Source organism: Buteo buteo, chromosome 5, assembly GCF_964188355.1.
Source record: "Buteo buteo chromosome 5, bButBut1.hap1.1, whole genome shotgun sequence".
NCBI classification, from domain to species: domain Eukaryota; kingdom Metazoa; phylum Chordata; class Aves; order Accipitriformes; family Accipitridae; genus Buteo; species Buteo buteo.
In genome coordinates, this window is record NC_134175.1 from 11,404,194 (window position 1) to 11,420,144 (window position 15,951).

General features: G+C 45.2%; 1 protein-coding gene and 1 pseudogene across 10 annotated transcripts in view; both read left to right on the forward strand.

Moving 5' to 3' along the window:
- Nucleotides 1-12,434, forward strand: part of HDAC4 (histone deacetylase 4) — a 263,373-nt gene extending 250,939 nt beyond the window's left edge. For all 10 annotated transcript variants that reach the window (XM_075027809.1, XM_075027810.1, XM_075027813.1 and 7 more), the window contains 3 exons: nt 6,174-6,258; nt 8,102-8,243; nt 8,737-12,434. In XM_075027809.1, coding sequence (XP_074883910.1) covers nt 6,174-6,258; nt 8,102-8,243; nt 8,737-8,776 — 267 coding nt within the window. In that variant the 3' untranslated portion in view covers nt 8,777-12,434. The remainder of the gene's footprint in view (nt 1-6,173; nt 6,259-8,101; nt 8,244-8,736) is intronic.
- A 119-nt stretch (nt 12,435-12,553) lies between these two features.
- LOC142031544 (uncharacterized) lies at nt 12,554-14,130 on the forward strand (annotated as a pseudogene).
- Nucleotides 14,131-15,951: the final 1,821 nt, after the last annotated feature.

The window sequence follows — 15,951 nt, forward strand, 5'->3', positions numbered from 1 at the left end:
GGTGCCTGGTCAGCCTGCAGCCCCAGGCATGGCCCCTCTCAGTATCTGCTGCGGGTATCCTGGTATAGCAGGGGTTCTGGAGCTGCTCAAAACAATCGTTGAGGATTGGTAGCATGAATTAAAACAACAGCGCAGTGTGATTCCTTAGGCTACATATAGCTAAAAATTTCAGCCTTGGGGGAAGGCAACCACACCGATTTGAAGTTGGGGGTGGCTGTGAAACCTCAGGCAGCATTAATGGCTTGGCTAGCATGTTTGAATTTTTTTAGGCTCTCTCTTAAATTAAGAGATCCCCCCCTCAGTACCTTGTGGAAACGAGCAAATCTCAGAAGGCCACAGTAAGACACGAGGAGGCTGCTGAGATGACCTCTGAAGGCAGCACTCTCTTCCACAAGACATCTGCCTGCCTGTCAGATGGTGAAAGAAGGATGTTCCTCCTAAAGCTTTCACCCACCTTGGAGAGCACAAGTGGGGTCTCTCATCATCACCCTTTGCTGAGGAACCCCTTGGGGCAGGAGCTGGGGGCAGGCGTGTGGTCAACACCTGAAGGTGCAGCACCGCAGAGAGAAGCCAAGCAGTATTTCAGCTCTGGGTCTGCTTCCAGTGGGAGCTGACTTCTGGGGATGGTGGTAAGCCGCCATCAGCAGACTTGCTCTGACTCACAGTTGCAGTTCAGTGACCATCAGCCTTTCTCAGCTCTGGGTAGGTGGAGCAGGGAGCTTGGATGTGTGTGGAGGTGCAGATCAGCTATGTTTGACTTCCAGCCTGTTGTAGAAGCACTCTGTCTTGTAGTATCCACACTCCATGAGAAGGGTGACAGTGCCTGGGGAAACCTCACTAACCAGTCCAAGGGGTAAAACAGCTGGGATTCATCAAAAGCATCTCCTTCAATCATCCAGCATCCCATCTCCAAGCGTCCAGAGAGCATCTGCTCCTTGTGTTTGGCCAGGCAGTTCTGGTAAGGCTCTCAGCGCACCAGCCTGCGCTCAGCCCTTGGGATAGCAGTAAACTCGGGAGCCAGCTGCTACATCAGCATGGAAGCGATGGAGTTCTTATTGCAGCACCCATCTCTCTTAAGCTGACAGCTGATGGCACTGTTGTCACCACAAATAATTCCTCGAGCTCCATCCACCTTTGGGTGCAGCTGGCTCTAATGGCAGGATGCACTTTGAAGGGGAGACAGAAGTAACGGGTGAAGGCTGTCATTCCTCTTGCTTAACATGCTCCTACGATGCAGGTGGGTGACTGCAATGTGGTGTGAGGATCTGCGTGCAATAAATAAGCACTTGATCCAAGCCACGAACATGTTTGGAAGCACGAGGCTTTGGGGAGATCTCAGCACTCACGATAGCTTGGATGTTGTCAACTGCCTGAGTGGTTTCATTTAGCAGAGTGAATATTGATCCTTAAAGGTAAAAAAACATTTTTTTTTAATCACTGAATCGGGACAGCTATAAGGCGCTTTAAAATACTTAAAGATGGACCTGTTCTCACTTTTCCTAGGTGGGCTGTAAGGCTGCACAGATATCATGATAATGTTCTCCGACTTACCCACACATCAAAAAGCAGGAAACACTAGTTTTATCAAGGTCTTTTATAAAATCTTTTTAATGCAAGGAAGTTGGAGGGAACTGCTGTTGCTTTGTCCCACGGCCCTTTGATGAAGTTTGATATACAGCGTGTTAGACGATTTTGCATGCATGCACATGGACAGCCAGCTGCGGCCGGTGACGGGCTGCAGGGAGGTTTGCTGGCTGAAGAGCGGTGCTGGAGTTACACAGGGAAATGGTAGGAAATGAAGGGAACGGTGCCAGTCCCCAAAGCGTCTGCGTTCACCGGCGGAGATCAAAACTCCCGCTTCAGAAAAAGCGTTATGCAAAGGCAAGACCCGGCTTGTTCCCAACTGTCCAGGAAATTAAAACAGAGCTTTAGCTTTGCAGCAGATTATTTTAATGTGAAATGAGTTAGTGCTGGGCAAGATTGCTTGAAAATGTACGTACATTGCTTTAGTTACAAATATAGTTGTGCAAAACTAACACGACTTCAGTTGAAAAAGCAAAGGCAGGCATGATGCAGGGAAGATCTGCTGATGGTAATTTAGACCAGTAACCCACCGTTCCTCTTCCATTACTCAAAGCGGCCTCTGACAGCAGTGCTAGAGGGCAGGGGAGGCAAAAACCGTGCTAAGCTGCTTACTCCATTGTAGGCATCACCAGCCTTTGCCCTTCAAACCAGCTTCTGCCCCGTGGCAAATGTCTGTTCCCAGGGAGCTCCGGGGCACCCATAGCATTCGCTGTCCCAGGCTAGGACCCATGCCAGCACCATGCCTGGAGCAGGGTGTGGAGCTCCTATGTTGTGGGAGCTGCTAGCGGTGGGGAGATGGATGGGAGTTGCATGCTGGGGTACATGGTCCTGGAGCTCAGCAGCACTTGCAGTGCTGCCTGTCACTGCTATAAATGCTTTGTCATTTTTCATGCAGAACTAGCAGAGGTGTGTCTGGTGTCAGACTCTGGACATCCCGAATAAGCAAGAAGGTCATAATAAGCAATTGCTTAAAACCTTTGCCTAAAGCCCAGAGGTATTTCCTTCCTCTTCTAGGAGAGCAATGAGTGACGCTGTTGTCCGTGAGTGTTATTTCAGGAGGAGGAGCGTGCTATGAAAATGGTTCACATGTGTGGCCGAGCTGCCTGATGTTGTGTGCTTTATATCAATATCAACTGAGAGGCGTTAGAAAGCTCTTACTTAAAGATTTGTCCAGGAATTGCTTTTGCCTTCACTTAATGTCATGCAGCAGTCAGTTTGGACCAGAATTATTTTTAGAGTGGAGAATTTATAACAAGTGCAATCCATAATTATTAAATCTGGAATGGAGCAATTTCTAGTCCTCATGAAGTACCTATCAAATGGCTGCCATGTGGTCGCAAGAGCAGATCTCCTGGCTGGAGCTTCTCTTGGCTTTGAACAGAAGTTACAGTTAAACTTTGCCATAGATTTTTTAATTTTTTTTAAGCTATTAAACTGTGGCTGCTTCTTTGGTGGGGAATATCCCTGGCTGGGCTTTGACCGCTATTTTCAGACACAGTTAACAGCTGTGGACATCTCTTGGTTTTGATACCCAACCTTGGAGACCTGTGACGCATTCATGTTCTTAGTGGAGAACCAGGGGCAGTGGGGAGAAAAGGAAGAAAAAAAGATGGACTTGGGGAGCATCAGATCTGCTGAAAGTTTTTTCTTGATTATTTCGTTGGTTGTGAGATGTCTTGAGTTCTTGAAAGTCTAATCCAAGCCATTGGCTGTGTATGTGAGCCAAGCAGAGCTGCTCTGCTGGGGCATCCTTACCTACCAAGCAGATGCCCCTGCTGTGCCAGAGGAAACCAGTATTCTCCCCAGTGTTATCTGTTGAAAGCAAATAAATTTTTTTTTCTTTTTTTCTTTTTTTTTTTTAAGAAATTGGAAGTTCTGTGCTGCAGGCCTGGCTCCTTTCCTGGGGAGGCGTGCTGATGCCGCAGAAGGAGGCAGCCATAACTCCTGCCTGCTCTTGGAGCCTTGCCTGTGCAGTATTACTGCGCTGCTGCTGTTTCCAAAGGATAGCAGGGGCCACACAAATGTATCTCAGCATCTTCACTGGAGCTTCATGGAAAAAAAACAAAACAAAACAAAAAAAAAACCAAACTAATAATAGCTGTGGGTTAGTATTATTTGAGCCCAGGTTCCTTGCCCAGTGGGAATCGAAGCAGGCATCATAGCTACAACAGTAAAAGGTTTAATAACTTCATAGAGGGCAAAGGGGAAAGTTTTAGCTACTTTTCAGAGAACAGGCATGTCAAGGTGAGAGAAGCAACCCAATCAAAGAAGGTTTTCTCCTCTTCTTGGATTTATTTTTTTAAAGGAAAGCAACTAAAAACTAAAACAACCCTCCAGCAGTGCTGTTTGGGGGCCTTCCTCCAGGAGAGGACGTGCATGCTCCCACTGTAGAACAGACTTTGCCACGGATGCAACCCCATGGTCTTGATGGAGAAGGATATTCAAGGCTCGCTGTCTTTACTGATGTTTCCTGTCACCAGAAAAGCCCTGGGTTGCTACTCTGCAGCACCCACCTCCCAAACAAGCAGGGTAAAAAGCACCATAAAGAAGGATGTGGTTTTCAGGATGTTGATCTAATTTCTCTTTTTTCGTACTGGCCAATGGCTGCCAGGGCTGGGATGGATACGGGCAGAGCTTTCTATCAGGCAAGAGGAAAATATCTCCTAGAAAACAAGAGGAAATGCTGTCAAGCAAGGAGAGGGCATTTCTCTTGCTCTCCCCCATTTCTCATTCTCACTCCTTTCCCCTGCCCTGGCTGCCAGAGTGCTTTCATGCCTCTAAAAAGAAATGAGAAAAGCGATGTCCTTCATTGCTGAAGGGAGCTCTGGAGTTCTTGTCCATCAGTCATCATAGGTGCATTTGTCCATGCCGATGCAAAGGTGAACTGGATCCCCTGGTAGGTTTGTAACCTCCTGATTGCAGACTGAAAGGGCAACTCTCTCCTGGGTGGTAGGAGAGCTTGCATCCGAAAATGAGCAGTATGTGCATGCACCTAGACTGGACATTAGTTTTCTGTATAGCAAGTCTCAGGTCTACAGAAGCTTTTTACTCTTGAGTGCTGAGGGACAATTTTATTTCTTTATTTAAAACAGCTGTGCTGATCAAAGCGTGGTCTCAGTGGTCTACGCTACCGCTGATAGCCAGCACTGCTTGGTTGACAGAGGTGTGTTCTCCCTGACTGATACAGCTGGGATGGCCAAAACCTCTAATGGAGAGGTAGCTCTGGTGGCAAAACCACCTCCTTGCCAGGACAGCGTATTTCACATCTGTGGGCTGGAGTGGTCTATCCTGGTGGCAGCACGGTTTTGCCGGTGGGAACTGCATCCAAACCAGCACTTGGCCATTACAGTCCTGCAAGGCAACTCCATCAGCATCGTACTGCCCATACGGGTTTCATATACAGGCTTTTACAGGTAGATCCACACTGCAGAGCTTTGCTCCTGTGTAACTGGAGGTGGACTTACAGGAGCTTCTTTAAAGTGGCATTCCCTAATTCATCTCTTTCTAGCAAAATGAGGATACCCTTACTGTCCCATGTTCCTTGTTAAGTAAATTGTTAATAGTGCTTTGGTAACAAAAGCAGCACTGCCATTGGGAGTGTGCAGTGTACGTCAGAGCAAACCAGAAATTATCTACATGCCATTTCCATTTACAGCATAAAAGCAGCCATTCCCAGAAAGATACCTGCTTGTTCTGTGCATTTACATTGAACATTTTTGGGAGACCTTCTGTGTCATCTTTCAACTTAAAGTCTCAATACCAGCAGCATGTTCTTATTGTTACCTTTTTGTATAAAGAGGAAAGGAAAGAAGACAGCATCAAAAAGCCTAAACTTTAATACCCAATTATGAGCTTTACCAGTAACTTCAAGGCAATTTTTTTTAAAGTTTAACATACAGATCTAATGCTGCTCTGCCCTGGCAAGACTAGCCCAGCAGCTGATAAGAGGCATTGATGATGAATGAAGTTATAGTCATGCTGAGTGTGGCTTTAAAGCAGTGTTTTGCATTTTCTCGGTATGAAAGTTAGGCTATTTATTCTTAGGGTACAGATTTTTTCAGTTAAGAGTTAATAAATACACCGGATTAGGTATTTAGAAGAATTAAAAAGCTACCCCTTTTATTTATTTATAGGAAAACCAGAAGTGTGGCTGCTTTAAGTCCCATTTATTTGCATATTGTTTTAATAGTGAAAACTTTGCAAAAAGGTAGATCCAAGAAATAGTTTATAAAGATCCATTGTAAAAGCAGCCTTATTTTTCTGGTCTGTGTAATAGTGCCTCTTCATACAGTCTACATCAGCAGCTGCAGCAGGTTCTTTAGGAAGAGCCCCTGTGCTGCATGGCTGCTGAGCCTGGTGGAGATGCAGCATTTTGTGTGTGGAGGAGCATCAGTGTGGAGGAGGCTGCACTGAGTATCGCAAGAGTACTTACAAAGTCTGTATATTCTGGATATTTAACTAAAGGCGGATAATAGGAACCAGGGGGATGGAGTGGGGTCTTGATATGGCAGAGGCATTTGCTAAATTGTGCTTAATGCCTGGTCTCTAACTTGAGATAACATTTCTTCGGTGTTCCTCTCTCTTTCCAGCTTGAGCCTCTTCCAGAAAAGGTTTTCCAGCAGAGAGCAAATGCTAATGCGGTGCATTCAATGGAGAAAGTAATCGAGATACACAGTGAGTATAGCCCCATTCACCCAGCTGGTTACCTGTTGGGTTGCCCTGTGGGACACCCGTTTGACTTCTCCATCATCCTGGCAACTCCATGTTCCCTTGTCCTAGTTTACGGGTGGTCGCTGCACAGTGAACTGGATTTGTGCAGCCACAAGCTCGTCTTACTCTGCGTGTAGTAGTGGATTGAGAGTGCACAGGGAGCAGTCAATTCAGGGAAATGCTTTGGCACTTGAGGAGGAATTAGTATTAAAACCTCTAAAAACTCTGTAAAGGACAGGCTGTCCAGCACTTAGAGTGTGCCTTTATCTCTTCAAAAGCAAGTCAAGTATCTCCAAATAACATAAGTCTCGTTGGGTGTTGTGGCACCCATTAATTAAGAACAGATAGGGATGAAAGTTGAACAAAGTATTGCATGAAGTTGCTAATATTGTAGGTTTATTTAGCTGGGGAGGTTAACATCATTGTAGTTGACACTTTCCTGGGGACATTCTTGGGGGATGGAGTGAAAGAGCCTGAGTAACATGAGAACCCCACTGCTAGGTCCAGACATCTTCCTGCTTCAACTGTTTATGGCCTAAAACTGGAGGGGGCTAGTTTCCATTTTATAGGGCAAAAATGGAGCTTAAAAGAGGCTGCAGCTTCCCCCCACCCCCTGTCAAAAAATGCCTGGTAACTTTAGAAATTTGAATTCCATTTCCAGAAGCTGCTCTGCAGAGTGAGTGCTCAGCACCAACGGGATACCTCAGCAGCACCTTGAGCCAGCCAATGATTTTTATTTTTTTTTCCTTAAAATGAGCACAGCAAATTAAAAGGATCTTTGAGTAAGACTCTCAGATCTGCTGTGCAGCACAGGAGAAGCAAAGATGTTTGAAAACGAGTCCCTCCTCCCCATCTGCTGGCCTCACTGTTCAGGTTCTTGCTTTCAGGCTTTTTGCTGTGGCTTCCTGGGTACCAGCAAATTTGGTGTGTCCTGCCTGGGGATCAAGAGAACATCCTTTATTCTCTCCCTTTGAAGCCTTCCCTATGCTCTTTCCACTGAAAAAGGGTGGCAAAGTGCTGACATAAAAAATGAATACAACTTAGACTTCTTTAGTCTCAGGTGATTTGCCCACAGAAAGAACGTGGCAGTTAGCAATGGACACAGATGTCCGGGTCAAATCTGGACTACATCCCTTCTCTCTTGCATATTTTTCCTTAAGTCTAAAAGTTTCTGAGGGTTTTGAAGTGAAAAAGGAAATGTCGTTACTGTTTGAGCACCTAAGTTGTCCCCTTCAGTCAAGGGAGAGGGATGCTGTACACCTCTGTGCAGCTTGGATCTTCACCTCCAGCACTCCTTGCACATTTGTCCTTTTGAAAATCCAGTTTCTGCCTCCCACCTTTCTTCCCTAACCAAAGGAGAAGAGCATCTTTCATTGCCAGACAGTGACTGAGCCCTGCTTTTGACATCCTAGGTGTCCTTAAGGGATGTGCAGGTGCATGTTTATCAATGCTCTCGATACCTTTTGGATTTAAAACCTAGCTTTTCAAGACACAGCAGCATAGCAGCTCCTCTGTTAGTACAGTAGCATAGCATTATCTTGCAGGGGTCTCTCTGGCCTCAGCTCGCAAGCCAGGGCTGCCTTGGCACGCGTTCCCAGGAACCTACTTCCACCTGCAGCTTCCTGTGACATCAAGTCAGTCCTTGAAGTGAGAGTGAGCACAGAACACAGTTGCATTTTGCATAGGCGTGATGAGTCTTCCCTAGGCAGTTCTCAGCCATCTGTAGAGCCTGGGAAAGCAGGAGCGTGGTGCTGGACCCGTAACAGTGCAGATGCCCTGACTGCCTCTCTTCTCACCTCCACCCCAGGCAAGTATTGGCATTCACTCCAGCGTTATGCCTCCACGGTGGGGTACTCCCTGGTTGAGGCTCAGAAGTGCGAGAACGAGGAGGCAGAGACGGTAACAGCCATGGCATCTCTGTCAGTGGGCGTGAAGCCAGCTGAGAAGAGGTGAGTTGCTTTCCTTCCTGTTTATCATCACATCTTGGAGTCTGCCCAAGCAGCCTTCTCAGTTAATCCTTTCCTTTTAACCATTGCACGCGCATTCCCCGCATCTCCTGTCCTCCACGGGTTCGCTAAAGACCTCCTGGGCTGGAGGAGAACAGCAGTGCCATGAACTCTGTGTGTGACCTTAGTATGGCTCACACTGTGCCTGAGCCTTCTGCTCCAACTGGAGCTGAACATGGTTTTGGACCATGAGAGGAAATTGATTTTGCTGCAGAAAATGTTAACGTTGCACAAGTGAAAACAGATTGTCTAAAAACCCTTCTTGGTGGTAAGTTTTAATTCCAGGTGAGCCAGCTGAGCACAACTGCCTGGGTGGGAAGGTGATGGGAACGTAAGGCATGAGACTTAGCACCACAAATTGTCCAACTCTGTTGTGCTCAACCCTCTTTTCTCTCTTTCCTCCCTCCCCACCCTGCCTGGCTGTGAAATCGCTCAGACCCGATGATGAACCCATGGAAGAGGAACCTCCCCTGTAGCATTCACCTTCGAGCTGGAGTTCTCCTGTTTGTTCGTCTTCGTCTTGAAGCTCTGCCAAGAAGCTTTCTCTTGTTACTCCTGCGTCCTGTCATGGTTTTTTCCAGAGTACGGAAGGACAACCAGGTGTAAAACAAAGCAACCGAAAAAAATCTCTCCATATCTATATGCGTCTACAGTATATATTTGCCGAAAAAGAAAAATGCCGGTGAAAAGCAGTAAAGGACTGACACGCTGGGTACTCTTCCTCTGGTCCTCACTGGGAGCGGAAAGGGGAACGATGCCCATGAAGTCTTTGGCAGAGTTGCCAAAAAAAAAAAAACAAACCACAAAGATTCAACAACACATACAAAAATCAAACAAACAAACAAACCTTAACATAAAACTGGTGCTTACAATTTGATTACCCACAATTCAGCAATCTCCGCTTGAACCACTCGACCCATCTTGTAGTTTCGTTTCTTGGATTTTTTAAATGGCTCTTGCCTGCCTGTGAGTCGACGACGTTCTTGTCGAAACCAGAACAATGGGAGATGGTGTATTTTTAACGGGGAGGGACAGGGAAAGAGGGACTTGTCTTAGATCTAAAGGAAAGGGAAAGAGAAGGGGGGAAACAGTAGCCCAGATGGAGTCGGCTTTATTGTCTCCAAAGCCATCTGAAGATGAGTTTGTGCCTTTTTTTTTAATTGATGGATTTGGTGCAGCTGGATTTTCTGAAGTTTGAGGAACAATGCCTTAAGTAAAAAAAAAAAAAACAAAAAAAAAACAACAAAAAAAAAAAACAACAAAAAAAAACCACCAACAACAAAAAAACCACAAAGAACACAGCAGTTCGTGAATATTTTTCCTCTGGTTGGGAAAGCCAAGAACTGCCATCAGGAAGGAAGACTTTTTGGCTTGTGCTGGCATGATGGTGGGAAGCAGGCATCAGCTGAACAGAGCGTCTCCAAAAACTGTCTACAAGTTTGGATTTGTTTTGTTTTCTTTCATTGCTGTTTCAAAAAAAGAAAAAAAAAAGAAGAAAAAAAAAATTAAGGTAGTTGCCAAGAAAGTGGCAAATACTGTTGGGTCTTTGAAATTCAACCATTTTTAAAAACAAATTTTCAAATGTTTTCTCTCTTCTACATTATCTAGTAATTGAACTTATCAATTTGGTTGTTGAAGCATGTATTAGACACAAATGCAGGTTTAAGACTGGAATGCTTTTTATTAAAAGCAACTAGCATGAGATATTGCTTAAATTGTTAGGTATAAATATATATATGTGTATAATGTATATTCCAAATGTATTCCAAGCTTAGAAACCGGATTCCTATGAATTATTGATAAAAATATTTATGATGCATTTATAGAAAAATATATGTAATAAATGCATACTATAACAGTAGCCATTGGAAGCTCCCTAGGGACAGATTTGTGAATTGGAACGTAAAAGGTGCTTTTGGAAAAGGATCCAGGTTGAAACTGGAGGACTTCCAGACGACAGGTTGGAAAGTTTTTCAGAAAGCCAACACATTAGCCACTGGGCAACTACCCTAAACATTTGTATTTTAATTTAAGGTTTTTAGTTGTGATCCTTTTCTAACAAAAAAAAAATGAGTTTTTTATAGCAAAGACTATGAATTTGCTGTTAATTTTTATATCGATATTTCACAAAACCCTAAAGAAGCCTTGTTTGTGTGACTGACATTTATTTTCTATTTGGCAGGTTTCATTTCCGAACGGCAATAGCGTCTAAACCTTTTTTCCTCCCACTTTCCTTGCTTGTACATGATTTTCCTTTTTTTTTTTTTTATTTTAGTTTTTTCCTTCTTCTTAAGTGTTTTGTACAGTGAGCAGCTTTCTGCAGGCGTAAGGAACTGTGGCAGATTGTCAGAGATTATTTTTTGGAAAGGGTGCATTTTATCGAGGAGGAAGGAACGCGATGGGCTCTTTTGTATAATGATACCGCCGACTGTATATTTCCTCAGTTCTGTTATAGTAGCTATGTAAAGAAAATAAGGAGTTTTCTTACCTTTGACATAGTAGTATTCCAATGGGCGATGTCTTTGTCCTCCGTGCGGATCGTAGCGAGAATTACAGGCGGCTTCACTAGCTGCCTACCATTGGGAAGGCTGGTCGGACACTTGTGGGACAGCTGGCATTTTCTCTCCGCCGGACAGACGGACACGCACACACGCTTCCCCATGTCCTCTTTCTCTCTCTCTTTCTCTCCTCTTCTTCTTCCCGTTGCTGGTAGGGTTGGAGAACTTTTCCCGAAGGTATTTTTTTCCCCCCCGAGGAGGTCGTTGCCCTGCGCCAGCCTCGGCTGTCGACTCCTGCAAACGGCGGGTCGGAGAAGCAGCAAAGCCCTGCCACAAAGACTTTGAGCAGCTTAGAGGAGACCGGATTGACACGCGTGCCTTCTTACAGCAGTGTAGGATAGCACACACCCCTCGTCCAAACAACCAAGGGTAGCTTTTTTTTTATTATTCTTATTTTATTCTGTTACGATGACAACTGACAGAGTCGCTTCCAGTAACTTATTTTTTTCCAGTTCTTGAAGCGGCTGTTTTCATTCCATTCAGGACTCACTCGCGGGAGAAATTTGAAGCGTAATCATACGTGTGAGCAAATGCAAGAGGCTTTTGTTTTATTCCTCGGTTTATAATGCAATTTAAAAACCAGACACTACTGTATTTGAGTTTTTCAAACCCAAGTACGTGTTAAAATGATTAATAGCTTTGGTCGCGTAGGACCATCCTCAGCATATTCTAAAAATAATTTTCCCGTGTAAAAACACGACATACCTGGAGATGATGTGGTTTGGTTTTTTTCAACCAACCACTTTGCTGCTGTGACCTAAAATTAATCTGGCTGCCAAATCTGGTGACTGACTTTAAGTTTTCCTTTTGCCGTGTACACGCTGTGGGCAGTAACCATGTTTACACGAGTGTTTCTGTTGTCAGCTCTTCCCTGGAGGGTTTTTGTATTTCTCTTCTCGGTCATGGCAAAGCTTTTTCTTTTCTTTTTGTGTTCCTGAGAGCTGCCGGCTGGCTGTGCTGAGCCGGTTTCTTTATAAAAATCGGAGGAGCTTGTCAGGATGCCACCTTCGTTTCTTTCCATCATTTCGCTCAGCTTTTTGCCAGGGATGGCAAGATTTTTCCCGAGACGTCAGAGCTCGTCTCTTCCAAACTCCCAGCGACGTGGATTCGTTTCACAGCGGTGCCCGCTCCCCAGGCGAGGTGGGGATGCTCTTCGGGGCCGGTGCAGGTGCAGAGAAGGGGGAAGGAGCCCTCGTTTTGAGGCTCACCAGGGTTTTTTCACCTTTTGAGCCATTAGCTTCTTCATTTCAGATGACTTTGCCGTAGGGTAGATGTGCCGGCAGGGCGGGAGCCCGGGATGCCCCTGCATCCCAGTGCGGTGCTGCCCAGGGCATCCTCCGTACCTGCTTGGAAAGAAAGGAGCATCTTTAAATCCTCTTTACAGAGAAGTGAGGCCCAGTTTGCAGTACACAAGTAATCATTGGGGGTTTTTGTTGGTTTGGGTTTTTTTACTTTCGATACAAAACATTCCTTTTTTTATTAGCCGCAGTCATGTATTCATTCCATTCTTCCTTTTGTAAACTTTTTTGGGCCCACGTCTTTTATGGGCATTGATATATATAAATATATATATAAATATATATGAATATATTTTTTTAAGTTTCCTACACCTTGAGGTTGCATGGTCTGTAAGGTTGGCATGTCTTTATATTGTATACAGATTTTGCACGCCAAACTTGGCAGCTTTGAAAATGAAAAAAAAAAAAAAATTGTGGTTTTGGGTTTTTTTGGGTTGGTTTTGGTTTTTTGTTTTTTTGTTTTTTCCTCTCGTGGCATTTGCGGAGACTAAAGGTTGGGATGTTGTTGTCACACACACACACGCACCCACGCACGCACCCACACAGCTACACACAAAGGAAGGAGAGTGGGAACATTTTTTGCGTCTTACTGAACTTAATAAGAAATTGTGCTTTTTATTGTTAAAAAAAAAAGAGTAAATAAAAAGGACTACTTAAACATTTCTCATTTTAAGAAGAAAAGAAAAAAAGACGTTTATCTAGCACTTGTGACTTACCAATAATAGAGTTTATTGTATTTATGTGGAAACAGTGTTTTTAGGGAGACTACGCAGAACACACAAAGTAAACTGCCTGTGTCATTTTTTTTTTTTTTTCCTTTTAATTTGGGTTGATACTTTGTTTTGGTTTCTCGGCTGGGTGGGGAGGTCGGATGCAACCCTTTGTCAACACACGTAGTCATTAATTCTAAGGAGATGGATGACAAGGACTTTAAAGAGTTAACTCTTCAGCACAGCTGCGTTAACTTTTTTAAAATTACTTTTACATGATGTATTATTGCTAGGTTTCACTTTAAACAGTCGTGTACTGTGCAACACTGTGGTTTAAAACGAGACTTTACATCAAAAGGAAAACACGTTTCTTCATTGTCATGAAGTTGAGCTCGTTCTCAGCTCATCTTCACTTTGTCTTTGATATTGATGAAAAAGTATCCTATTGAAAGAAAATAAATTAACACTTTTCTGTGCTCCATAGTGGAGGCGCTATTTTCCAATTTATGAGGATGACAAACTTATATATATAATATATATATAAAAGTGGGGGGGGAGGGGTTGAAACATTATTCACCCAAGAGCTTATTACAGATATGTAGTATCAAAAAGTTGTAACTATATTATATTCTACTTTATACCTATACATGCTCAGTATGACGTCACCATTGGTAGCAGCTACCGGTTTACGCTGTAATTTAGACACAATTTCACTCTTATTGTATGGACCCTACTTTAAGTGATGGTAGCATTCTTTGTGCTAAATTTTCTGATGGTCCTTTCTTTTACTTGGTGGAGTTGGAATATTTTTCTCATTCTTGTTTTTGTTTGGGGTTTTTTGTTTTGGTTTGGTTTTTTCTCTTTTCTTTTTTTTTTTTTTTTACTGGCCAATGGTGTCTTTCTCTGACAGTACCAACTTCAATTTCAACTTTATTAGGAGTCCAGTATTTTGTACCACATTATGACAACTTGTTATTCTTGTGGTGTAAATAAAAAGAAAAAGTTAATTATAGTACCACCTTGGTTTCTGTTGCTGATCTTCTTTTCGTCTGGTGCTTTGGGTGTGATGTGGTATTTCATCTGCTTTAAACAAAATGGATTCTTGGTGTTGTGGAAGGGGGTCTCAGCGCAAAGCAGCTTTTTGGTCAAAAGATACCCATGTGTATGTCAGGATGACCATGGCAGAAAAATTGCTAGAGCTTCTGCCCGGTTTCCTTGTTGCTCCAAGATCTGTGTTGACAAGTGCCTGCATGTAGGATTGTAGAATAATTAAAAAATCCCACTGAAATTGAATTTCCAGCAGGAAGTCTGTGAGAACAGCTGAATTTCCCCCAAAAGCCACCAGCAAGTGAAAACCAGGAAAATCAATGGAGGGAAGAACTGGCATTTTGTGTCTGGCTCTGTTCTGCCTTGTGGAGTTGTTAGTGCTTTATTTTGCTATAGCCGGAGCACTTTGAAGACAGCGGGGCATGGATCTGCCTGATCTCAAGATCGTTCTGTAGGGAGTGAGACGTGAGTCCCAGAGCTCCTTGTGGCCATTTCACACGATGCCTGTATCCGCAGGGCTGTGCCATGTACCCCCTCCAGCAGACATCCTTCACCTCCAGGGTAAGTCCCATTTCCATTCCTGGTTATCCAGTCCTGCTCTGCCCAGCTGTGCAGGCTGGGCGGGAGGCTCTCCCACAAACCCACGGATCAGGTTTGTGCCCCGTCTGAGCAGATCCTCTGCTCTTGCCCACATTGTCCATGGCTCAGGAGAGGTTCTCAATGTTGCCCTCAAGTTCAGGTGGGTGAAGCAGATCCACCCTTTTTCTTTCATGGTCTCATTCAGACGTGGCTTCCCTCTATTTAGCCTCTGTATGATCCTGCTTGTCCCTGGAGCCCACTGAACCATCTAAAATCAAGGTTCTCCATCTATGTCAACTGGAAGTGTCGCCTACTTGCATGGCAACCGACTGTGCTTCAGTCCTGATAGCCTTTTGCTGTCTTCCTCCTGGATGGAGAAGACAAGTGCTTGGGGCTCACATTTAAGCTAAGGCTCACGTACCTCTGCAGAGCGGACTTACCCACTTCCCATAGGAAGTGCTGCAGAGCAACCCTGGCATGAAAGGGAGCAAGCCTGATGCCACCCACCCTGGAGAGCAGCCTTCAGCTTAGTGTCCCAGCCTGTGAGTAGTATATGAAACAGGGAAGAGCAGTAAAAGATAGTCTAGGGACCTGCTCATCTCTTCAGTGTCTGTTACACCATTGGCAAAACCTAAGCAATTAGTCAAGGAGAAAAACACCTTTACTTCTGCAAGCCTGGATGCTCTCTTCTTGCTCATGTGGGAATGAGCCTGCCATACTCGGGGATCATCTCCGTGGACGTTGCATTAGCCCGTCCACTCAGCACAGCAGTGCGAGGAGCTGGGGAGTCTGCTGGGCCATACAGACTGACAGTAGAAGTGGCGGGTTGATGTTCACAGTCTCTGGGGCACCTCGTGGAAGGTGTAGGGGAGACCACCCAGGAAAAACTTGCCATCTTGGGAGCATTGCGATTCCCTTGTCAGCGAAGCATCGCTGCCGCTCCGCATGCTAGCTGCAGTCCTTCGCACGTGTGGGGAGCATCGTCCACCAAGGTGCTCTGAGAAGCGGAGGCTCGGACTCTGGGGCAGGATGGCCAGGGCGAGGGTGCAAACCCACGGCGGGTCTGTGGCACGCAGGGACAAGGCTGTCCAGGTGCACGTGCCTCTCCTCTTGGGGAAAGAGGCGAAGTTGCTCATGGCCGAAGCCTGCCTAAGCCATTGTGCTTAAAGATGGCAAGAGGACTAGAGCGGTGGTCCTGTGCAATGTCCAGCTCACGCGTGTAAGCCCGCATCCCTGCCCACGGGAGCAACAGTGGCACCACCCCACGCGACAGTGAGCATCACCCGTTGCTCCAGCTGTAGCCTGGGAAGGGCTGAGCGGGCAGAGCCTGTATTTGCAGGCAGGGCGACGGCCCTGGCATGGGGCTTGCTTTGGGACCACGAGTGACGTGGGGGTGGCAACTGGCTGTAATGCGTGCCAGCATGGCTGGGAGAGCGGCTGCAGCTCCTTCAAGAGGAGG